General features: G+C 47.7%; 1 protein-coding gene and 2 long non-coding RNA genes across 11 annotated transcripts in view; 1 reads left to right on the top strand and 2 right to left on the bottom strand.

Moving 5' to 3' along the window:
* Positions 1 to 25,359, bottom strand: part of SASH1 (SAM and SH3 domain containing 1) — a 234,878-nt gene that overhangs the window by 75,800 nt on the left and 133,719 nt on the right. For 7 of the 8 annotated variants that reach the window (XM_081829122.1, XM_081829125.1, XM_081829119.1 and 4 more), the window contains one exon: positions 2,229 to 2,269. In XM_081829122.1, coding sequence (XP_081685248.1) covers positions 2,229 to 2,269 — 41 coding nt within the window. Of the gene's footprint in view, positions 1 to 2,228; positions 2,270 to 12,060; positions 13,585 to 25,359 lie in introns of those variants that run through there. The other variant, XM_081829127.1, reaches the window with a different exon arrangement.
* LOC145723132 (uncharacterized) overlaps positions 1 to 25,359 on the top strand; it is a 217,110-nt gene that overhangs the window by 102,839 nt on the left and 88,912 nt on the right. The gene's annotated exons all lie outside the window — the stretch shown is intronic.
* LOC145723133 (uncharacterized) lies at positions 4,748 to 12,054 on the bottom strand. Its single transcript, XR_014147990.1, has 2 exons — positions 6,391 to 12,054; positions 4,748 to 6,196 (listed from the first exon to the last, which is right to left on the bottom strand). It is a non-coding gene; the product is annotated as an uncharacterized LOC145723133 (long non-coding RNA).

The following is a 25,359-nucleotide window of genomic DNA, read 5'->3' as shown; positions in this document are numbered from 1 at the left end:
TCGTGTATTCACTTTGATGTTGTTTAATAGTATGTCTAATTCTGCCCTGTCTTGTCTTGCGGTGGAGTCTCCCCCTCTGGTCTCAGCCACAATTATTCCAACGACACCACAAATGGGATACTTTAAGAAGTTAACTTTGTTTTTGTCGTTATCCCTGTTGTTGATCTCCCCTCGATTTATTTCTGTTGTTCCAGATTTAAGGAAGACGACAGAAGGGCTGGTATGACCTGGGTATACTCGCCCGTCGACAGAGCCAGCTCCGGGAGCCCGCTGGGTTGACCCGCGCTGTTTCTCTGTGGCGTCGAGTTTACTCAGGGGGCAGCTACGGTGTGGGCAGGGTGGGGAGAGGGGGCTCCCACCTCTCTGGCATTCAGGCTACTTGCTGACCGACCACCTGCAGCTTACCCAGGGTACGACGCGAGAAAAGCAGACCGCTATCCTGCTGTGACAGCTCCCAACTGAGCCCCCTCCTCCCTTTCTCCCCGCCCAACCCCCCAGACTGTTTGGGGAACAGTTTCACTTGTCTGCAGGTGAAAACCATCTCACTGCCGCAGCTGCCCATCTGCAGCGTTTGCTAGGGTTCTGATCCTCGCTGATCTATGATGCCTTTTAAAACGCAAAAGGAAAGGGAAAGAGCACGTGAAAGACGGGAGAGGCCCTATACTTAGAGATGAAACGAAGCAGCAGGTCTCAGGCAGACGGGGCACACGCAAAGGACCAGCTTCGTCACTGTCACCACTTGGTGTGTCTGGCTGCTCTGCGGCCACAGGAAGCAGGGCCCAGCGGAGGAACGCGCTGCTGGTTTCCAGTCTAGACTGGTGGTGCCAGGCAATGCGGCACAGATGCCTGGAAACCCCTGTGCACGGGGCTCCTGGGCTCGAGAAGGCGCCACGTGTCAACACAAGATGCCCCCATTTCAGTGCTGATGAGCCTGGAGCTCTGGAACGAAGCCCACGCCCACTACGCAGAGACTTCCCGTGTACCCCGAATCTCGGCCGGCCGCGTGAGGGCACCTGCTGCTTTCTGGCCAAACGCTGCAGCAAATGTTAGCACGGAAGGGGAGAGCAGAAGCAGGGTTATCACTCATTCAGCCTTTCTCTCGGGCAATTCGGGATTATAACCTATTTCTTTCACTGGAGGCTATGCTCCCCCTCCCCCTCTATTTTAATGTTTCCGAAATGGAGGTGCAAATTGAAAAATAAGTAAGAGCTAACATTTATTGAGCACTTACCATATCCAGGCACCTTGCTATCTAATGGCTTATCTCACTTAATACATGCAATGAACAGGATGTATTATTATTATTCCCATTTAGTGGACGAGAAAACTGACGCTTCAGGAGGCAAGTGACTTGCCCAAGGTCATAACCACTGAGTTCGAAGAGTCCTGATTCAAACCCAAATCAAAACCTAATCTGAGCGCTGCGCTCCTAATCACAACAACTCTTGTTAGACTTGCTCTGATCCAAACAGAAAAGAGATTACAAAAGCAAGAGTGAGTTTTATAATCAAGGAAATATAAAATATGTAAGACCTTAATTGTACATAGTCTTTGATTCAAAAGTTCCAAATCAAAGGATTTATCCTAAGGACATGATCAGGGATAGGCTCAAGGATTTTTAGGATAGCATCAGTTCTCTGAGAGCAAAAATCAGAGACAGCTTAAATGTCCAGCAAAGAAGAGACGGTTGATTAAATTGTGCCCCATCCCATATGATGGAATATTATACAGACTTAAAAATTTTACTATAAAGAATATTTAATTGGGGTGCCTGGGTGGCTCAGTCATTAAGCGTCTGCCTTCGGCTCAGGTCATGATCTCAGGGTCCTGGAATCGAGTCCCGCATTGGGCTCCCTGGTCGGCGGAGAGCCTGCTTCTCCCTCTCCCACTCTCCCTGTTTGTGTTCCCTCCCTCGCTGTCTCTCTCTCTGTCAAAAAATAAATAAAATCTTAAAAAAAAGAACATTTAATCAATGTGGGGAAATGCTCAGGACATATTCAATTGAAAAAAATATATAAAATAAAATGCAGAGTATGATCCCAATTATGTTAACAAGAAAACCCACATAAATACAGGCAGGGGTAAAGAGAGGAAAGAGATGTATCAAAATCTTAACAGTGTTTCTTTCTGGGTGCAAAGATTCTTTATGGTTTCTGTTTTTTCAGTTTCTTGTTCTATAAAGTATTAAAATAATTTTAAGTTGTTAAACCAAGAAAAGGAATACTGACCTACACAGCCGTCTTCCGAGTTCGACTTAGGATGAGTGTTCCTAGAAAAGAAAAAACATGTCTGATTACAGGGAGCTTCGCCTTTGCGCGAGGACCGAAAACCCTCCCAACTTGGCTGCCCCGGCATCAACACCACTTAGCTGAGCCGGGGAGATTCTGATACGGTATTTACCGCTAGCCTTATCTAGCCAGCTGCTACCTTTCTAGAAACAGACTCAGGAACCCTTCGTCAACATTTACTGAAGACTCACTCCAGGGTAAGACCTCTATTAAATGAAGGGACTGGATTTCACTAGAGGATCACCAGATGATCCACTTCTGTGAGCTATTAACCACACGTTGTTACCGCCACTGAGAAGTCTCTTGTTGTAAGTGGGAAAGAGAAAGCAGACAGTGATACCACTAGAGACCCGGCCCCACAAACACCAGCCACTTCGGCCAATGGGTGAGTGCCGTGGTCAGCTGCAGGAGAAAGGTAGGCCATCGGATGCTCCAAACAGAAAGCAGATGGTTGCTGACGATTCACAGGCACGCGATCTGCCTTGCTAGATCCTCCTATGTTCAAAGAGAAGCCAGGAAATCTGCTTTAAAAAACAAAACAAACCAAAACAAAAAAGCAGCTCCACATTTTTAAGTGATGGCAAATAATTCAATGTTCTTAAAAATGCAGCCAAGTTAATCAACGCGTCTGGGCACCAAATTTGGCCCACACCCCACCCTACCGTGGCTGCCGGTTTGTGACATATACAGACCTAGCCAAATAACTTGAAACATGAACACAACCCAACACCAATTAATTGTTTCTCTAGAATACACTTAGACAGATACCGACTTAAAGTAAGAAGGAAAGAAACCAAAGCAAAGTTCAAACGGGTTCTCTCCTAAAGGTCAGAGGAGAGGTGGGGCAGCGTCTTTCACTGGGTGGGTCCAAAGCCTAGAGGGTAAGTTCAGTGTCCACTTGCTGACAAGGAAAATCAGGAAGAAGGAACCTGCAATGGGACAGAAGCACAGATCCTCAGGGGGTTCACACCTGAATCTTCACTACATTCACCTGCCAGGATGGAGGGGGCATCTGGCAACAACGCCTTCTTGATGGGAGAATGCATGCGGAGACAGAGATTGGGAGGCCAGAACCGTGTCACACTGAAGCGATCGGAGGAAGAGAAGAAGAGCATGCAAATGGTGATTTTGCTGCCCACCTTACAGGTGAGAAGGACCTCTAGGATTTAAGGTAACCAGAGAAAGCAGGACGGGGCTTTCTATCCTGCAGAGCCACCTGGGATAAGCCATGTCCCTTCAGGGCAGGATCATTGGTGCCAGCTGACTGCTGGGGGCCAGGTGAGCACAAAGGCCCAGGCCTACAAGCACCTTCACAGCCGAAGTCTGAGAGAAGAGAACGGCTGCTGACCCACGCACAAATCTAACAGACCTCTATTGTCAATGAGGGGAGAGAGGAGTTGCTCAGACTAGAAACAGGGGAGGCACCTCAGTTGCTGAAGACGAGAGCTACACCCGAAGTCATGATTTCCCAATACCACTAGCTGTGGACACAGAAAATATAAGGAAAATCTACCCTATTATCGAATTTTGCCAAGGCTTAGCGCCCAGGATCTCCTCTCTGCCCTCCTAGCCACGCACAAATGAAAATGACTAAATATAGGCTTATTTAAAAAGCCACTTGCGTTCTTAATTCATGCAGCAAAAATGTGCTGAACGCTATCATGAGTAAGGTACGGGGATGATTACAAAGAGACGGGACTCCTGACGCAGGGAGGCCAATACACCTGAACAAAGGGGAAGAAGTACAGGCAAAGGAGAAGCAACAGCAGGAGGAAGGGGAAGGCAGGGCTGGGGGCGGAGAAGGACAAGGAACAGGAGGAGATGCGTGTGAAGGGCTCAGGGCCACAGAGGTACGGACACGGCAAAGTGGCAGTAAAGAGTAGACGGCAGAGAGCTGGCTAGCTGGCTGGAGATTAAAGCAGAAAATTCTTCTAGAGAAATAGTATTTGAGCGGCACGTGGGTGGCACAGTCAGTTAAGCGACCGACTCCTGGCTTCGACTCAGGTGGTGATCTCAGGGTCAGGAGATCGAGCCCCGCATCGGGCTCCCAGCTCAGCGCGGAGTCTGCTTGTCCCTTTCCCCCTGCCCCTCCCCACTCTGCACGCTCTCACTCGAAAATAAATAAATCTTAAAAAAAAAAAAAAGAAAGAAAGAATATTTGAGCTAAAGTTTGAGTTCCTAAATTTTGTTTTTTCAAATTTTATTGTTGCATTTTGAGCTCAAAGTCGTGGTAATATGCATCAGTCCACTTTCCTGCACGGTCATCCCCTGCTTCTGCCTTACCTGCTTACAGCAAAGGAAGCACCACATTTATTTTTAAAATCACTCTAAGGACAAGGAGACTCTTGACCTAATTGCTAAGGACTAAAGGCATCAAATATCCCTCGCTCTTGCTCAACTACTTAGCTATGTAATAAACTACAAACATGCATGTGAACTTTTACTTTTTCTAAAAGAAGTATTTTCGGGGCACCTGGGTGGCTCAGTTAAGCGTCTGCCTTCGGCTCAGCTCATGATCTCAGGGTCCTAGGATCGAGCCCCACATTGGGCTCCCTGCTCAGGGGGGAGTCTGCTGTTCCTTCTGCCCTCCCCCACACCCCCCTCATGCGCTCACTTGCGCGCTCTCTCTCTCAAAAATAAATAAAAGAAAAATTTTCATGGGGAAAATAGCCTAAAGAAACATTACTTTCCTTTAGTTTTGCTGATTAGAATAATACCACCTTACTGAGTTATAAGGAATTTTACCCATCATTGAATCCAATCCCAATTTTATAGGGAACAATGATCTCCAGAAGTTACAGGAGTGATCCAAGGTTCCACCAGCTGGTTAGAGCCCAAACAAGGAGCTCTCTCCCCAGGCCCTGGCAGCCCGGCTCTTTCCACCAGACGCTGGACTCTTCCTCTCCAGTTAAATCGCATAGAGAATTGTTTCTATCCTATTCTTGAAGAACTCAAAGGCTAACCTCTATTTTCCAACCCATTTTTCATTCTTCCTGCCAAATGGGAATGTCTTCTACCATAAATATACTCCAGAACCCACACTGCATAAAAAGGTAAGTTCTCACCATGACAGTTATCACAAAATATAAATGTATTTTCCTGCTTACAATTTTTTTTAACTTGTATCTACTTTCTTCAAATTATCACACATATTTAAAATTTATTCTCAGGTTTGCACTTGGGATCTTTTCATTACATAAGAGGTGTTTCTACTAGTGATTGTTCTGCACTTCCCCAGGAGGCCAGCAGATGGCACTACAGCTCCTCTGGTCATCCAGTGACAAATGGGGATTTATTTTTAACATTTCACAAGTTCACAACCTAGATACTGGCCAAAGAACAGCAAGCCAGTGTTTCCTAAATGTGAAGCTCCCCAACTCATCAATTTGCAAAGGGGGAAAATGACATCGTATAAAGTTTAATTTGGACGCGGTGAATTGTCCCTGCAAAAAGGAGGCGGGCAGGCAGAGCAGTGATGTGAAATGCCATCTTTCTCCTTGAGACTGATTATAAAATTCATCCAGCAGGAGCAGAAATCAATGATGTAACCAAATTCCAAATTTGGATGGCAGCAGGGGGAAAGAGTCATTTACTGATCTCCTGGTGGAAGAAATTAATGCTCAGGAGTGAGTTCCAAAGAGGCCTCCTCAGAGCACCTTCTTTCAGCCAGACACCGCAGGCCTGGGAATGGCTGGGCTGGAAGCAGGTTTGTCAGCCTCTCTCTATCCATCACTCTTACTGTCGACAGGGTAAAAGGGACGGGAACTTCAGCACAGGGTTCCGGGTTTCCATGACTAGGACTGACTAGGACGCAGTAATTAGCATTCTGCTGCACTTCGGACCAATCTACATGAACATCGAATAATTTGAGTTTTGCATCTAGTCTCTGAACTCAATCTTAAAAGTACCTTTTCGGGGCACCTGGGTGGCTCAGTTGGTTAAGCTACTGCCTTCGGCTCAGGTCATGATCCTGGAGTCCTGGGATCGAGTCCCGCGTCGGGCTCCCTGCTCAGCAGGGACTCTGCCTCTCTCTCTCACCCTCCCTGCTCTCATGCTCTCTATCAAATAAATAAATAAAATCTTAAAAAAAAAAAAAAAGTACCTTTTCATCAATAACTACTACTATTAGACCCCAAGTGTAATTATTTTTCCTCAATCTCTAAACTACTTTAACCCTCCCTGAACTCAAAGAACATTCAATAAAGAATTTATGAATGAGATCAACAAAACAACTTAAGGGATAGCATCCCAGCACTTAACCAGTTCCTTTCATCCTACCTCAATCTTGAGCAAATTCTTTGTTCAACTGTTTTGTTCCTTTCTTTTCACTCATTCATTCTTTCCTTCAATAAACATTTATCCAACTCCCATTATGAGTCTGGCATCCTTTGAGGTATTGAGAACGTAGCGGTAAATAAGACAGGTAAGATCCCTGTTCTCTTGGAGCAAAGGATGGGAGTGAGAAGCAAGGTGGGGGGTACAGGTCAAGAAGTGGGGAGAATTTTTGCTGGGAAGGACAGAGAAGGTGTCTCTGAAGAGGTGACAGGTGAACAGAGACCTAAGTGATGAGTTGGCATGACAGGCATTCGCCCCGGCAGGGAAGGCTAAGTTGGGAAAGAGCAGAGGAAGAAAGCAAGGTCTATTCTGCACATACTCAATCTGAGGTGCTTCCTGAACATCCCTGCGGAGATATTAAAGACATAGTTGGGTATACGAGTCTAGAGTTCAAGGGCATCGTTGAGGACTGGAGATCAGAATTTGGAAGTCACTTGCATATTTAAAGCTAGGAGACCAACTGAACACAGTGGAGAAAAGTGGGACCAGGACTGGGCTCAAGGGCAATCCAATCTTCAGGGTCAGGAAAAGAAGGTGAAGCAGCTGTGGGACTTAGGAAACGTCATGGGGAGAAGAAAAACTAAGAGTATGCTTTTACGCTTTCTGACTAAAATCATATTTTATATAAACTACATTGCTGCCCCAATGGTAGCAGGGTAAATTCTAGGTTGCTCTATTTTCTTTTCTCTTGAGTCTTGCTTCACAGCAGAGATCTCCATGGGACCACAGAGAAGGAGAAACACAAAGTTCAGAATGAAATTCTTTACATTTGTATGGAATTCTACCTCTTAAAAAACAAAAACAAAAAATACTCTTGTTGGCAACCCCCATCACAGGATGATCACTGACACTCGGGAGTGATGACACGGCTAAGGACACAGGGCCAGGTGGCGACACCCTGGGCTTAGAAGCCACATCTCTGACACCGGAGGGGTCCAGCGCCTGGCCCACCTCACCATACTGTTTCTCATTTACTTAACAGAAATTCACATTACGTCACATGTGTACTACACCTGTTGTTGGCTGAATTATGGAAACGATACTCAGAAGAACCTGTGAAGACCGAGCAGGTTTTCAACCCCAAATGTGAACATGGCCTCTGGGTTTATGAGAACTAAGCATTTCAAGAACACTGCAGGATCTGGTTGTGCAGCTCTTGCATGATCTATCCGCTTGTTGAAGGAAAGGAGACCACGGACTTTGGCTCAGGCTCATTTTTCCCCTTATGTCTATTTATATACTGAGAGCCTTGGGTACCCCCAGGCAAAGACAACTCTGTCTCCCTGCGATGTACTTACTCCGCACACCAGAGAAGTGTAATGAACGCCCCAGCATAAAGGAGTTCCCAAAATACCCTTCGTGTTTTTGTTTTGATGTCCTGTCCAGAAACTTCATTATAACCAAGCAAAAGAAAAAAAAAAAAAAAAAGGAAGAAAAGAAAAACGGCTATAACCTAATTTCTAAGAAAGGAACATGTGTTACACGTTACTGGAAAATCTATACTTGAGATTTTTAAGTTTCCTTTATCTTGAGTCTCCGGAAATACACTTCTTCATTAGTTTCTTTCCTGCTGAATTTTGAATCAGGGCTTTTTGCCGTGTCTGGGTCTTTTCCTGCATCATCCCCAGCCTGCCAAGGCAGTCCCCAAAGCCAGCAGCGTTTTCCTCAAGATGTAGGAAAAGGACTAAGCCATCTGTGCTACTGAACTGTGCATGGAAGGGGGAAGTGGAGAGAAGGTAAAAGGGCTGAGGAGCTTTTTAGTAGTTTTTTTTTTTTTCTCATGTGGTGATATATTTCTTATACGCTGATTATTCCTTATGAGTTGCTATGCCTTCCTTGAATATTTTGCTTAGTGACAAATCATTTTGTATAAAGTAGGTAATTCCTTAATTTAATACTTCTTATTATCCTTCAGATATCGAAGATACTTTTCATCATAGGAACATATCTCCCCTATTTCATAAAAACATACGAAACAAAATTCTGTGTAGATTATCTACGGACTGCTCTAAAAATTCAAGGGTCACCCCTTCCCCAGCTATGGGGCCAGGACTAGGGTGAGTCAGGAGAGACACAGGGGGTCCGCACTGCTGGAGGTGCTCACTCTCGGGGTCAGGCAGGTGTAGGGAACGAGCGCCTCCTCCAACTCTGTGTTGTATGTTTCTCTCTTGCTTTACCCAGACAATAGCTGCTGGATTTCATGCACATAGTTGAACTTAACTTGCAAACTTACTGGCTTGGATTGAAAGTAATTCTATGGCTCCAAATCCAGTATGTTGTTAGAACTCCAAGATTACTTGGTAACAATGACATCAGTGACATGCTGTCAGCCTAGTCACAACACTCCCCATACAGGCCTTTTCTTTCATTTCAGCCTATTCCCAGCCTGTACCTTCTGGCTTTTGTTACAAGTTCACCTTCTCGTAAATGATCAAGGCAGGTGTCTGGAGCACCACACCCAAGGCAATGGCCTGACCCAGCACAAACTAGGTGCTCACACACTCAGGAGTCAGGCACACCTTTGAGAGCGAGCGCGGCCACAAATCTAAGCCAGCTTGCCTTGTTATGTGAAGCAGGGATGATGAGCTCAGTGCCTGCCTTCTGGGGCTGGTAGGAAAATTACATGAGCTTGGTACTTGGTGAGTTTCCAATAAATGTGACCTCTTGTAATATTCACAGGAGCCCCAAACAGATGACTGCTTTGGGCCCCTGCACAGAATTGCACCATCCCCATCCCACCCAGCAACAGCCACTCCACGTCCCTTATTCTAGGCTCCAGCAGTTTCTAAATTGCCACACTTCCTCCTTCTAGTTTTAACATTAGCTTCCCTCAAATAATTTGGATGGCCATAACAATTCCTCTTCTCAATTGCACTCTCTACAAGCAATTCATGTTTTCTCACAATCCAGTTTTCCTCACAATGACGACAGACCATGATGTCAGCAGTTCTTCATCCACATTCCCCAGCACCATAGTACTCCTAGGTGGCTTATACCCTACTGTCCTCCTTATGCAGTAAGAACCACACCAAGTTAACTCACTGCAGGTAACACAGGGTATACTAAATAATTTTAGGTGGATGTCAAGGAGCTTGAAAATTTTCAACATGGATGTATGCCATGGAAAGTGGTTTGGACCCACCCGTGATGTAATATTAACTCTCCCAAAGAAATGGCAGTGACGTGTGGATACGGTCTCAAAATGACAATACCATCCAATGTTTATTTCCAATTTGAAGAGGCCCTCTTACCATACTGATCCAACGCTCCCCCTTAGAAAGTGCTGAAAGGACATTTTAAAAGTCTGGTATCTCCAGCCATGAGTTTGGACATTTTCAACTTTTTTCTGCCCCACCCCCTTTTTATGTTATCTCTGGTTGAAAACTGCCATCAGAATCACTGTAGGTGGACCTATTCCTTCTATACAAGATGTCTCAAAAGGGGATCTGATTCCGAAAAATACAGAGAGGAAGTCAATGTAGGCGTGCAACTCTACTTCTAACAACAGTTTTTGTTAGGCTTCAATCCCTTGCTAATTGTATTAGGTACATGGAAATTCAAGGTATCTACACACGATCTTTTCTGCTGCAAGTCAAGCCTATCTCTCTTTTTAATATTAACTGCCCTCAAAAAGCTAGGATGGACATGGTGACCCCTCTTCCACGTCTCAACTGCAATAGACAAAAGCAATCCACGTTTCTCTTAGAATTAAAAACACACACACACCAGTGACTGAACATGATGCCAAGGTAGAGACGTATGGGCCAATGACTGGTATCCAGATGTGAACATTTCCTAGAGCTAGGAAGGCTTCTTCCCACAGGAAGCCGCCTACCACCATGGCTCACAGTGCAGGTCCTGGAGCCCCACCTCCAGTGTTCGAAGCCCAGCTCTACCATTCACCAACCAGTAACTTTGGACAAATTCCTTTGTCCCAGTGAATCCCAGTTTCCTGCTATGCAAGACAGAGACAATATTACCTATCACGTAGGTTTTCTAGAGGCGTCAGTGAAATATGACCTGTATGGAATTTAGAACATGTCTGTACATGCAAAGCACCACCACCAAGAAGCTAGCGATGCGGACGGCTGGCCTTTGAACCAACTCTGCCCGTGGAGCCAAGTCTCTCTCAGTCCTGCTCAGCGCACTTCAGTTTCTTAACATGGAAGGTGCTGGTTCCCTGGCACCTCAGGGATGGCCAACAAGCTTCCCAGGCCAACAACAGGCTCCATCCCTGTTGAATCTGAAAATCCACCACAAAGGTACACTGAAAGAGATTTGTGTCCTGTCATTCACCAAATGGTCACTGGTACCAAAAGTTAATGACGCAGGACATGAGCAGAAGTTTAAGTATCATGCCTAAAAAGTAGCCAAATGTCATCTCTCCATAGCCTGAGCCGTGACCTGTTTGTGTCTGGACGGTAACCTCACTGAGGCCAGGACAACAGAAGTGCAGAGCTGGACGTGCCCACATATGTGGGACTGGGGCAGGGAGAATCAAATCTGGGAGAGCATACAGTTGTTGTCCAAGATTTCTAAAACCCTCCCCATGGGCCTTCTCTTTTCCATCTGGGGCATATTATTCTTTGTCACCTTATGGGTCTGGCCTATCTAAGAAAGTTGATAAAAATTTTCTGTACATGGAGGCCTGGGTGGCTCAGTCAGTTAAGCATCTGCTTTCGGCTCAGGTTGTGATCCCAGGGTCCTGGGATCGAGTCCAACATCGGGCTCCCTGCTCAGCGGGGAGCCTGCTTCTCCCTCTGCCTCTAACCCCCACCACACTTGTGCTTTTTTTCTGACAAATAAATAACATCTTTAAAAAAAAATTGTGTATGGATGGCAGCTTTGATGCGGTACCACTCCTGAAAGTAACTACATATACCCCAGCCTTGAGAAGTTACAAATGCCTTCCCGATTCCTGCAAATTTAGCAAATGGCCAGAATATCCCCAGGACACACTAGATGGTGTATCATACTATTTTTTAGGTAAGTTCAGTATGTTCATGTAAGTTCAGTAACTGATCAGTCTCCTATGAAAACCACCAACCATGCTCTTTGGTTTGGTATCTGCTGTTTGGTGTAGATAATGAAGCCTCTGCAGCCTGATGAGGGCAATGTACAGCACAGTCCATACCTTCCAGGAGTTTACAGCAGAATGAGGTAGATTAGATCGACGTGCTGCAAGATCAGACAGGGCCTGTCGCTGGCAGGGGCAGCTGCCCCCCATTCCAATATCCCTCTTATCTTCTTTCTTACTAGGAGAACCCAGATTTTGTTTGGGTGGCAGGGTACCCTGTTAAAACACTCACTTCCCCACACTCCCTTGCAGCTAGTGGAGGCCAAGTGTCAGCGTCTGGCTGAGAAGACACAGCTGAGAATTCACAGTGAGGGGTTTCTGAGAAAGCTAGCGTTTCCATAATGACAAAGACTCACTCACCTTTTCCTGTGCCTTTCGCCCTTCGTCCCTCCCCTCGGTCCTTCCCGAAACATGGGCACAAGGCCCAAGCAGTCATCATTTTATCATAAGGAAGAAAACCACATATTAAAACCGGTAGAGAAGAAATACTTCCTTGAGCAGCTGTACCAGCCACCTCCAGACTCCTTGCTGTATGAAGAAAACAGGCCCCCATTTGCCTCATCAGTGCAGTCAGGTTCAATTACAAATGACTGAATATACTCCCAACAGATTCAGTGGTTCAAAAGTAAAAATGACCAGGGGAGCCTGGGTGGTTCAGTTGGTTAAGCATCTGGCTCTTGATTTCGGCTCAGGTCCTGATCTCGGGGTCATGAGATCGAGCCCCACATTGGGCTCTGCTCTGGGCGTGGAGCCTGCTTGGGAGTCCCCTGCCTCTGCCCCTCCCCCAACCACTTGCACGCTTTCTCTTAAAAAAAAAAAAAAAAGAAGAAGTAAAAATGACCAACTTAAGCATTGGTCTGGGTTTACCCAGCACAGTCCTATCTATCTCATTGTATTTCAGGCTCCCAGAAACCGTGAAAAGCTCCATTATACAGATGCAGAAATGAAAGCCTGGTGAGTTCATGAAAGTGACTTATCCGATTTCGAGCCACAGAGCTGGGGCTCAGTTCCTCTGGCCCCAACCCGAGGTTGGTCCCACTGAAACACCAGATTCCTGAAGGCAAGGGCCTCTCCTGTCTGAATCACCACCAGATTCACGGTGTGGGGTATGAAACCATGAGCCTGAAGTGTGTCCATATTCTCCTGTTATTGGCACTAAAAGTGCCAACATACGTGACTTGGCTACTGGCGTCCGCAGATGCAGGTCAAGCTTGATTTGTGTGTCAACAGACACACAAAAGGTGTTGAATGAAAGGAAAACAGACTCCTCCTCTGTTTTTTCTGCTTTTGGTGCAACCAGTAAAAACTAATGTCTTCCTTTTATGGCCTCCATGTGAATTTTACATTTTGTTTAGGTCTTTATATCTTAAGAATTACTGAAGTGGGGCACCGGGGTGGCTCAGTGGGTTAAGCGTCTGCCTTCGGCTAAGGTCATGATCCTAGAGTCCTGGGATGGAGCCCCGCATTGGGCTCCCTGCTCAGCGGGGAGTCTGCTTCTCCCTCTCCCTCTGCTGCTCCCCCTGCTTGTGCTCGCTCTCTCTGACAAATAAATAAATAAACACCTTGAAAACAAAAAAAAGAATTACTGAATTATGTCAAAAGCGAAATAAAACAGGATTTTAGCACATTGTTTTCACCACAAAAGCTAGTTTTTATAAAATGAGAGAAGTACTGTAGTAGCTTTATTTACATTTTCTAATGATGGCTACTTATTCAGTAAATGAGGCAAAATTATTCCTCCCTTCTATTTCCCCTTTAAGATTTAGTGCATACAGGGGTACGTGGGTGGTGCAGTCAGTTAAGTGTCAGTTTCAGCTCAGGTCATGATCGCGGGGTCATGGGACCGAGCCCGAATCAGGCTCCCCTCCCAGCGCAGAGTCTGCTTGGGACTCTCTCTCCCTCTGCCTCTGCCCCTCCCCGCTGTGCTCGCACACACACACACGCACTCTCTCTCTCATAAATAAATAAATCTTTAAAAAAAAATAGTAAGATTTAGTGCATCCATGGCTCTGTGGTCCAAGAAAGGCTTTTCTGCAAGGAAATGTGGCTGAGATGCGAGGCCAGCTGGATGGACAGGGAAGGTCCCCATGGAAGGCCGTGGTTATCAGGATGCGTGGTGCAGGCTCAGCACAGGAACAGCGATGGCAACGGGCTGCCACTCCGCCTGGTGCAGGGTGCACAGGGGGTCATTTACGCCAGGGGAGGCTGGCACGGTAAGGATATTCTTTGATTTGATATTCTTATCAAAGGCGCATGAACCTGCAGGGAACATGAGGCTGCAAAGAGCCGGCCCCTAAGAGCCTCAGCCGCAGCGTGGGGAAAGGGAGAGGGGAGATGGCAGGAAAAGAGGCTCCATTCAATTATCTCCTCAGTCTGTTTCCATGGCAATGGCTCCGGAAGCGGGTCCGAACTTTCTCAGTGGAAACAAACAGCGGCTCCCATTCACCATCGCCCAGACCGCGCGGGCCATGCCGGCCGCTGTACTGTCTGGGCACAGAGGCCCCGGGTGGGGGGACGCGGGGGCCAGGGCTGCCAGCCTTTCTTCTGCCAGCTGCTCGGAGGGGAGCAGGGGAGTCGGTGAAGCCGCCTCTGAAGGACAAAGTCGGAGGGGCTGCGGACTCGGAGGGCCCTTCCTCGCCCTGCGGGTCCCATGCTGGAGGCACAGCGGCCAGCCCCCAGCCAGGACGTGGCTGCGCGAGCCGTCTGCCTGCCCTACTTGTCCTGGCGGGCAGCACAAAGGATCGGGTCCTTCCCACCGTGAGCATCGCCGCAGCCCCGCCTCCGATTCCTTCAGACACAGCGGATGGAGAATTGTCATGTGATGTTAGGCAGACGGGAACTCTTTTTTTAACTGAGAGGTAACTGACATATGACACATTAGTTTTAAGAGTAACAGAAAATGAGTTGATACTCGGATGCACTGCGAAATGACCGCCCCGCTAAGTCTAGTTAGCTTCCATCACCATTCAGACCTCATTTTTAAATTCCCACACGTGTCCTCTGTCACACCCACAAGCGCCGCCCTCGCACTCCGCCGGTGCTCTCACTTGGCTCTCGGATTGCCTCACATCCTTCCTCCTGCTCCTGGGGCTCTATCTGAAGTGACGCATCGGCACCTGTCAGACTCCAGGAGCAGCGCCGGGGTCCCCGAGACGACACGCGCCCTCTCTCAGCACAGCTGGGTGCCACCACCACCTCCACTGCGGACGGACATGTGGAGCAGAAGCCGAGAGCATCACCCCAAGGGAAAAGAAACGGGTATTGCCATGGCCGTGATCTGTAACACCAAGCTGGCTGCCTAGGAACCTCCTGGAAAACTTTAATTAAAGACTCCCGAGCTGCACATCTCAGCCATGTCTGAAGTCAGTGCATGAGGCCTGGGCGGGGCCTCAGGGTCTGTCTTTCCCACAAGCTCTGCAGCTAACTGTAATGGGCGGGTATGCTTGCCATCACCCGCTGCAACCAGGAGACACGGGGAACACACGCCCCACGCTTCCTTCTCCATTTCCTCCCTGCACCCTTCTACGCCAAGGCCTCCAAAATCTAGTTAAGCAGGATTTCAAGTGCAGTTTTCGGAAGAAAATTCAGAATACGAGAATACAGTAAGACCACACAGCAGCCAAGCCTGTAGACACAAGGCTGGGGGTCAGTGTTAGTCTTGAGTGCCCCGTATCCATCCCCAGTACTTGGCATGCAATCTTCCTTAAAGATTGAAGGAATTAGCCAGTGGGATGGAAGAATTTAAAAACTAGAAGCCTAATAAAGGTTCTGGCAAGTTTCAGACCTTCAGGATCTGTCCCCTGGACCACTGGTCTCCCTGCCCTCCTGGGGGCACCCAGACCTAGCTGCTCACATTGACAGTCATCCTTCTAACATACAAAGCCCACCACTAGGCAACCCCTGAGTTATCTGAAGACCTCCCAAAGCTGGCTGGCCCTAGGGCTGCACTTGCCCACCCCCAAGGTGCTGTGCTCACACACCTTTGCATACCCTTGCTTCTGTCTGGAATTCCCTTCCCCTCCAATTCTGCCTACAAAACCCCCACCCTCCCTGTGGTGCTCACTCCTTTGGGCACCTGTGGTGGATTTGTAACCTGTCAACTTAGCTTAGATGGATTATGTCTCCCAGAATTCCCTCCCCTGCATGTGCTGGGTCAGCATGAGTTACATGAGCTACTTCATGGGAGATGGGGCTTCAAAGTCAGTGCAGGGCATGAGGCCCTACTGTAGCTGACACTCGCCACCGTGGGGCCCCGGGGTCACTCGGTGGCGGGGGGCAGCAGCTGGGCCCACCATGCTTGAATTCCTGCCAAGTCTGCTCCTCAGGTGCTCCAAGCCCTGGGCCTGGGGCTGGTGAGCGTCTCGGGAAGGACCCCAGCTCCTCCTGCAGGTTCCTGGCGAGTCGATTTGGAGGTTTGCATGGAGGTGATGAGAGAGGACATGTCCATATTTGCAGATGGCAGTTTATCCTCGTTCCCCACTTTGCCTGCATCTGACATCAGGCCACATCATTGGACACAGAGCAGCCAGCCCCAACAAACACCAGCGGTCAGAACCCTGTAATAACGTCACCTTAACGTCCACTTCTCCCACAGAAGCCTGTCTGATACCAAACCTGTGTGTCTGTGGCGGGTGCCTGCCCCAGGCGCCTGGCTGGCCATCCTCCAGTCCCCACGCACCGCACTCAGGGCACACGACGATCGTGTTGTCATGACTTCTGCAGGTCCTAAGAGGACAGCTACCTTCCCATCCCATTCATCTTCCCAGCACCTAACAAATCCGTCCACACCGCAGAAATCTGGAAAATGTTTATTCAATTGCACTTCATTGCCTCCTGGCCCATCAGGGGTCTTTCTGACGCACCAGTCTGTGGTCTGCGCGGTGGCATCTGGGAGAAAAGCCCTGGCCCAGGCAGAAAGATGGATCTGTACTAGAATTCCACCTCTGCCTTGCCCAGGCTTTGTGATCGTGATCTTGGCAAGTCATTTAGCCTTTCTGACACCCCCACCCCACCCCTTTCCTTCCTTCATTCACTTCGTATGATACCGCTGTCCGTAGGGGTCTTCCCTGTTCCTGCCAGGACAGGACTACTATTTATTTACTGATCGCCTCCCCCCACCCCTGGGGCCCAGTGTCCCGTTCACCTCTCCTGCAGGAGACAGAAGAAAGCGCAGCCCCCTCGCATCCTAAATACCTCCTGGCAGGGTAGCCTGTCTCCAGGCGCTGCGCACACCCCGCCCCCCCGGAGGGCCGCGGCCCAGGCGTGTGGACTCCAGCTGGGGCCGGGCAGCTGGGGCTCACTCACCAGATGAAGCGAAGGGCAACAGAGTCTGCAGTGGGGAACAGCTGAGGTGGAGAATTCTAGCACAGCTGCTCCCGCCCCGAGCCCCTGCATTCTGGAATGTTGAGCCCCTCAGATATGCTATGCGATGGAGCATACACACGTGCAGACGCAGGTCCACCCGCACAAACCCATCCTTCGGCACACTGCAACTGCACGAGCTCTCATTGTTCCTCATCCGACAACTAGCAGAGCTTAAATGTGGGCTCAGGGTCTGTCCAACACCAACGACAGCAGAGCACACAAAACTGGTCGGTGCGGGGCGTGCTCTGTACTGGGTCAGAGAAGAAAGGACATCACCCGACTCTAAGCACTGCGTAGCTAAAGCCCGGAGAGGTGACACGATGCAGACGGCCATCACAGAGGGTGAGCACACCGAACGCTCCAGCCCCTGGGACAGGGACCTTGCCCTCCTGCCCACAGCCTTGGCAGGTGGCTCTTGGTAAATTGATCAAAGGGAAAGAATACATAATATACATACTAATCTAATGTCTGGCTCTGGGTGCAGCCCATTCATTTTCCGAAACCTAAGCTTGCCGTTCTGCCTCTACTTCCCACCCTGCTGAGCTCAAACAATGGCAGTCCAAGTGGGCTCTGGTTCCCTTCGTGGCTCTGTGCTCACAAGCCACAAGCGCCCGCCTCCTTCTCCTGGGAGGACAATGAGCACCCAGCAAGGACACATCCACCTGAACAGGGCAGAACCAACTTGTGAGCTACTCTGAAGGACACAACTTTGTGTGGCTTCCTCATCCCAGTGCACAAATGTACGTCCCCCCTGGGAAAGATCTGGCATTCCCCTCCCCAGCCCGCAGCCCTGCCACAAACAGGATGTGGAAACAGGATGCATTCATCTCAGCTCCAGGGGACACAGCTTGACCTGGATTTCCCAGCAAACTTGCAGACCTCATCAGCAATTCTCAGTGAATCTAGTCTGTTCCAAAGGAGGATTCGTAACTGCACAGCCTGCGGGTTTCTAGTGCTTACTTCTACAAATGAGAATGAGCAGAGAGAGCCCCACCTTGTCACGCAGAAGTACATAGAACCACAGACAGCAGACCCTGTTTTCGGGGACGTCCACAAGGGATGGAGCCTGAGCCCTTCTCCTCCAACCCAGTCTTCAGGAATGAGAGACGTTCTCGTTGAGGAAGAGGGCAGAGGTCCCCAGTAGGAAACAGACTTACTAAAAGGAGAAGAATGTCTTACACATTTCAAGGAGGCTGGAGACAAAGTTACCAAGAACTGGATTCGAAGTTCTACTCTTAATTGAGCCATAACAAACCAATTTTCTTTCAAAACTGCACTTCCCCTCTATTTCTATGAAATGTCCAGAAGAGGTGATTCTATAGAGACAGAAATTAGTGATTGCTTAGGGAACAGGAATCATCAGGAGATGGAGGAGTGACAGCTAAAGGGCTTATTTTTGGGGTGATGAAAGGTTCTAAAATTGACTCTGGTGGTGGTGGCACAATTCCGTGAATATGCTACACACCTTGTTGTGTGCTTTCCATAGGTGACTTACACAGCATGGACATTGTATCTCACTAAAGCGGATTGACCACACGTCAACCTGTATACAAATATTCACAGCAACATTGTTCATAATAGCCAAAAAGTCAGCACAGCCCTAAGTGTCCACCACTCAATAAACAGATAACCAAATGTGGCATATTCATACAACGAAAAGGAATCAACATGGATGAGCCTTGGGAACATTATGCTAAGTGAAATAAGCTAGTCACTTAAAACACATACAAGTCTTTGGGGCGCCTGGCTGGCTCGGTCGGTTAAGCATCTGACTCTTAATTTCAGCTCAGGTCATGACCTCGGGGTTGTGAGATGGAGCCCCATGTCGGGCTCTGTGCTCAGTGGGGAGTCTGCTTGAGATTCTCTTTCTCTCTCTACCCCTCCCACCCCTCTTTCTTTCTCTCTCCCTCTCTAAATAAACAAAAAAAATTTTTTTAAAAAACCCGCTGAATTACATACTTTTAATGGGTGAGTTGTATGATATGTGAACTATTTTTATTTAAACTCAATTAACATATAGTGTATTACTATTACAAGTAGACTTCAGTGATTCATCAGTTGCATATAACACCCTAGTGCTCATTATATCACGTGCCCTCCTTAATGTCCATCACCCAGTTACCCCATCCCCCAACACCCCTCCCCTCCAGCAACCCTCAGTTTGTTTCCTATGATTAAGAGTCTCTTATGGTTTGTCTCTCTGATTTCATCTTCTTTTATTTTTCCCTCCCTTCCCCTATGATCCTCTGTTTTGTTTCTTAAATCCCACATATGAGTGAAATCATGATAATCATCTTCCTCTGATTGACTTATTTCGTTTAGCATAATACCTTCTAGTTCCTGGTATGTGAATTAGATCTCAATGAACCTGTTACCAAAAAGAAAATAAAATAAATGTACTTTCCCAACAAAACTGCAAGTTTTGAATTTTTTAAGGATTTAAAAAAAAAAAAACTATATCTTGTGTGCAATCCATGATGTTGTACCTTTATCTGGAGGTAGTATGTGTTCTGTCATTTCTATTTAACAGAGGAAAAATGTGAGGAGACTTGAACAAGATTACAGAATGGAACTGGGGGAAAGGGGAGCAGGCCCTAGAAACAGATTTGTGGAAGCTACTGTTCTCTGCACTATATGTTTTTATTTTTTTTTATTTTTTTATTTTTTTTTAAGATTTTATTTATTTATTTGACAGAGAGAGACACAGCGAGAGAGAGGGAACACAAGCAGGGGGAGTGGGAGAGGGAGAAGCAGGCTTCCCGCAGAGCAGGGAGCCCGATGCGGGGCTCGATCCCAGGACCCCGGGATCATGACCTGAGCCGAAGGCAGACGCCCAACGACTGAGCCACCCAGGCGCCCTGCACTATATGTTTTTAAAATGTTTTAACGGGTGTCTTTTTAATGTTAATATTCACCAGCAGAAAGCACTTGCTTCTTATTCCACTGCTATGGGTTGAAGGAGAGACTGGTGCACGCTGGGGGACAGGTGAGACCAAAGTACGTCTTCTGGGATGCCAGTCTTGGGGACAGTCCAGTTTTAACCTTCTTTCAAAGAACTGAAGCTATCAATGATTTCAATGCATATACTTAATTAGCACTTGCTCTGTGCAAACAACTCTTCTGGACACTGGAGAAAATTCAAAGAGAGAAGAACGTGAGCTCTTAGCCTCCTGGAACTCACGATCCTGCTGGGCCTGGTGGGAATAGGGAAGTATACAAAGCGAGAGCCACAGGCAAGGGCATGAATTTGGGCCAGACGAGATAGATGGCAGACAAGATTACTGAGCACTCGGTAGGTGCTGGATAGCTTAGTAAGTGAGGTATGCACTGTACTGATCATCCTCGTTTTACAGTTGTGGAAACTGCAGACACAGAGACTGCGCAACTTGCCAAGAGCTGTAGCGCTGGTAAGAAACAGCCTGGATTTGAACCCAGAGAGTCTGGTATCAGGCAGGGCATCTTAACCCCCCCGCCAAGGCTGTCATGGCATTCAGACTGGATAAGGTTTTTTTTGTTTTTTTTTTTTTAAGATTTTATTTATTTATTTGACAGAGAGAGACACAGCGAGAGAGGGAACACAAGCAGGGGGAGTGGGAGAGGGAGAAGCAGGCTCACCGCTGAGCCGGGAGCCCGATGCGGGGCTCGATCCCAGGACCCTGGGATCATGACCTGAGCCAAAGGCAGACGCTTAACGACTGAGCCACCCAGGCGCCCCAGACTGGATAAGGTTTTTTGTCTCCAGTTCTGGGACCTTAGGCAAGCCAATTAATCTCAAAAATAGTACACATTTCAATGAGTCCATGAAAAATTAAATGACAAAATACAGTAAAAGTGATCAGCACGGTGTCCAATAATAGAAATAACCCAATAAGCACTGTTATGATGATGATACCTGTTACAATACATTGAGACATCAGATCCGTGCCAGATGCTACTGGATTCCAAAAGGTGGAAAGATTACAACCAGGGAAGGGGCTGAGAAAGCATCCATGGAAAAGCAGTTCTTAAAAGAGGACCTAAAGAAAGGAGATGCTTTCAAGGCAAGAGCTCCAAACAGCCCAGGAGGCAGTGGGGCCGGGGGTGGGAGATGTGGTGGTAACACTGGGCCAGGGCTGGACTGTGGGGATTCTGATCAGAGTGCAAACATGGAGAGCCCTAACTTATAGATGCCACTGGGGAGATCTCAGCATCCCCTCACTGCACAGTGGCCTAATTGTACTTTATGGAAACCGATCTGAGGGTCATTTCCTGAATACACTTTTCTAGTTCATGAAAACAGCATTAAAGGTATCGCTTGCAGTAGTGAAGGTAAAAAAGTGGGAAACACAGGAAAGGTTATAGAAGTAGAGGCAGGTGCCTGGGTGGCTCATTCAATTAAGCATCTGCCTTTGGCTCAGGTCATGATCCCAGGGTCCTGGGATCGAGCCCTGCGTGGGGCTCCCTGGGAGCCTGCTTCTCCCTCTCCCTCTGTCCCTTCCCCCTTGCTCATGCTCTCTCTCTTTCTCAAATATATAAATAAAATCTTTGAAAAAAAAGAAAAAGAAGTAGAAGCAACAGGATTTCGTGATTAAGGTTTTGGAATCACGAAAGAAAAGCAGGAGATAATGATGTCCAGGCTGTCTGAAGAGCAGAAAAGTGGTCCCAAGGACAGAAGGGGAACATATGATCAAAGAGCAGGTTGTCAGAGAAGGAAAGAAGGGTAAAGAGGGAGTGAGGAATTCTGCTGTAAGAATGTGCAGCGGGGGTAACAGCAACAGGAATTAGCAGGCAGCCCATAAGTCGTGGCAACGGGCACGTCACCAGATCGGGAAACGGGGCAGAGGGACAGATGTGGATTTGAGATCTTGAGACACAAGAGATCAAAACCCTGGGTGTGGGTACCTGGGGAGAGCTTTTAGGCTGGGCAGAAAGCCCCAGGGGACCACTGACGGTAAGAAATCGGCAGAAAGGGGCGCCTGGGTGGCTCAGTCGGTTAAGCGGCTGCCTTCGGCTCAGGTCATGATCCTGGAGTCCCGGGATCGAGTCCCGCATCGGGCTCCCTGCTCGGCGGGGAGTCTGCTTCTCCCTCTGACCCTCCTCCCTCTCGTGCTCTCTGTCTCTCATTCTCTCTCACACAAATAAATGAATAAAATCTTAAAAAAAAAAAAAAAAAAAAAAAGAAATCGGCAGAAAAAAGGGAACTGCCAAGAGTGGGCATCCAGTGAGGAGACACTAGAAGCTGCCACATCATAGGCACCAAACCAAGGGCGAAGAGAGAAGCGGGACCCGCGGGAAAGGCAGCCGTGCCAAACGCAACAAGGATCTGAGAGTCGGGAGGGCCCTCTGAGTTGGTTATTGTTGCAGCACTGACCTCAGAGAGCATTTCAGCAAGAATGAAGGAGACAGAAGTAAGGCTGTGGGGGCCAAGTTCAGTAACTGGGGCAGCAGAAGTCAAACTATGGTTTTTGAGGATGGCAAGAAACCTTCAATGGGATGGAGAAGAACGAAGCACATTTGTGAAGGACCCAGGTTCAGAGTGGAAGGTCACACGCGTGCACGCGCGCGCACACACACACGCACCTGTGACTGCGGTCCACTGTAACAGTAGCAGGACACTGTACCCCAACTCTGTGAATCAGGGAAGACTTCTGGAAGGAGCCAAGACCAGGGCTGGATTTCTAAGTTTGATGGGGTTTGCCCAGATAAGGGGCGTGGGGAGGATGGTGAGAGTGGGGGACGGGGCACCCCCCCAAAGGAGCAACAATTTCGGAGGCTCAGCATGCCGTGGGAGCACACGGCCCGTCTGAGCAATCACAGGAGCTGCATCCTGCCTGGAGAGCAGGTCAAAAGATGAGGTCGGTGGACAGGCAGGCAGAGGCCGACTGTGAGGGGCAGGAAGGCAAGATCGGAGATGCAAGGGAGCCAGAGAGGAGCAGGAGAGAGCGAGCAACCGAGCAACCGGGACACAGCAACACAAGCAGGGCTACTTCCCTGAAGGCAAAGGCGAAGGAGGAGGTGAAGCAGGGATTTTGGAGGAGGAGAAAAGGAGAGCTGACGCCATCAAAAGAGTATTTAGTATCAGCTTGCCAGACGAAACAAATCCGAGAGGGAAGCAGGGTCCAGACGGAGTAAATGCCTGCAGAGAACATTTGTAAACCAGATTCCATCCATTTCTGGACCACAGAGCATTGCTCTATTGGCTTGCCCTCCTTTGATTTATCTCCCTCTTCCATCATGCGATATATTTTTGAACTTTTTCACCATAAAATAGTTCAAGTGCAGTCATAGGTAATGAAAGAAAGTGAAACTAAATCAGTGAATTTTCAACTCTGGTGAAAGACTTAGTAGAAAAGAGCCTATAAATACTGGCAAAGGTGAAGTTTTGAGATTTATTTTGGACCTTCCTGCCTCTATAAATAAATGAGACACAACTTAGATCTGAACGCAAGTAAAGCTTGCCCCTACCTCCAAGAGGACTACTGGAGTGTAGATTTTAACTGATGCTATTTATATAATGCTAATGAACTCAATATGCCCCTGACCTCTCTACCTGCATAAGCAATACAATTATAAGTACTTTGGAATTCTAGCTTAACGGTAGGAGCATGGGTTCTCAACTGGGATAAAATCTGGGCTCTGCCACTTAATTAGCTGTGTAGCCTTGAGCAACTTATTAACCTCTCTGTGCCTCAGTTTCTGCATTTTCCAATGGGAATAATATCATAGCAAACCTCACAGGGATGATGTGAGTATTAATTGAGTCAATGTTAAGTACTTGGGTCAGTTCCTGGCCCACACTCAGCACTCAATAAACGTTACCTGCAATTTCCTGCTTTTTCTTTTCCAATCTGCAGAACCAACCCTATTAAGGCTACTTCCAATCTAGATACACACTTAGAAATAATAACCAGATGGGCTCCCCTACAGCTGGCTTCCCTGAAAGGTGAATCTAAATCATCTTGACACATAGTTTATTTATTAGACAGCTAGCTAATTTTCAGATTACTCTGTTTCAGATACACACGTACAAATAAAAGATTATTGTGGAAAATAGTGCTAGTTTCCTGCCCAATGTCTCGTCTCCCTCCTTCCTTAAGACACCCATTTTGTTCAGGGCAATAAAGTAGTCAGCGGAAAACACTCATCCCTCCAAGCTCTCCTATGGCAATGGTGGCCAAGTGCCCCAATTTGGGGCTCACTTTCTTTGCTTTATTTTTCTCCATAGCACCATTGAAAGCATATGAATGTTTTCTACGACATCTCCCTCCGTGCTGATGCAGCTCATATCAGCTCATCATACATCCCAGTGTCCGAATGGGGTCCGGCACACAAAGCCGGTGCTCAGTGAACAGCTGCAGCTTGAAGAAATGAGTGAGACAAACTGGAATGTATGTGTTGGACAGGGTTTCTAGGAAAGCTTTTTAAAGGATGTGCCTGTGGCTTTTTGCCCTTTGACCTTCTTCACCCTGTTTCTCCTTCCCACCTGGAAGATGCAGAGGCCACTTTAAAACCAGGAGGATAACAACAACAAACAATACAATCTGGGTTCCTGAAGGCTCAGGTGAGCCTCAGTGCCAGCCTCTAGACATCCCAGTGGAATGAGGAGGTATCAAATGAACACTTTTTTTTTTTTTTTTTTGCCACTATAGGTCATGTTTTCTGTTATTTGTAGCTAAATGCAATCCCAATAGATAACGGTTATAAAGAATTTTCGGGCGCCTGGGTGGCTCAGTCGGTTGGGTGTCTGCCTTCCACTCAGGTCATGATCCCACAGTCCTGGGATCAAGCCCCACATCAGGCTCCCTGCTTCTTCCTCTCTCTCTGCCACTCCCCCTGCTTGTGTGTGCACGCGCTCTGTGTGCCAAATGCATATATACATACATGCATACATACATGGAATTTTCCCAGCAAAAAAGTCTTGCTCTCTAGATATTCTTGAGACTAATTGGTAAGTAACAAAAAATTTAACTGATGTTCAGCTTTTTAGCCAGTGGACACAAATCTAAGATTGGTGTAATAAAGTAGATTGTCTCATCGACAGGCAATGTAAACAGATAGAAACAGAAGAGGTGCAAATGAAAGCTCCCTTAGCATTTTTATTATATTTCCGGTGAAAGCATAGACAGACCAGATAGAACGTAAGAAAATAAGGACCAACAGAACCTTTGTCAGACTGGCGGTGGCAGGTCTGTTCTGTGTATGGACAGATGCACCTGTCCTGTGGTTCTCACACATCTGCCGGCCAAGTACAGCCGATCGGCCCATCTGCCTGAGGTTCCAGCTGCAGATGTTACATATATTCTCACTGCTTGTCAC

The sequence above is a fragment of the Leptonychotes weddellii genome, chromosome 8 (genome assembly GCF_054177405.1).
Source record: "Leptonychotes weddellii isolate Sample4059 chromosome 8, ASM5417740v2, whole genome shotgun sequence".
NCBI lineage: Eukaryota > Metazoa > Chordata > Mammalia > Carnivora > Phocidae > Leptonychotes > Leptonychotes weddellii.
This window is presented reverse-complemented; position numbering and strand designations above follow the sequence as displayed.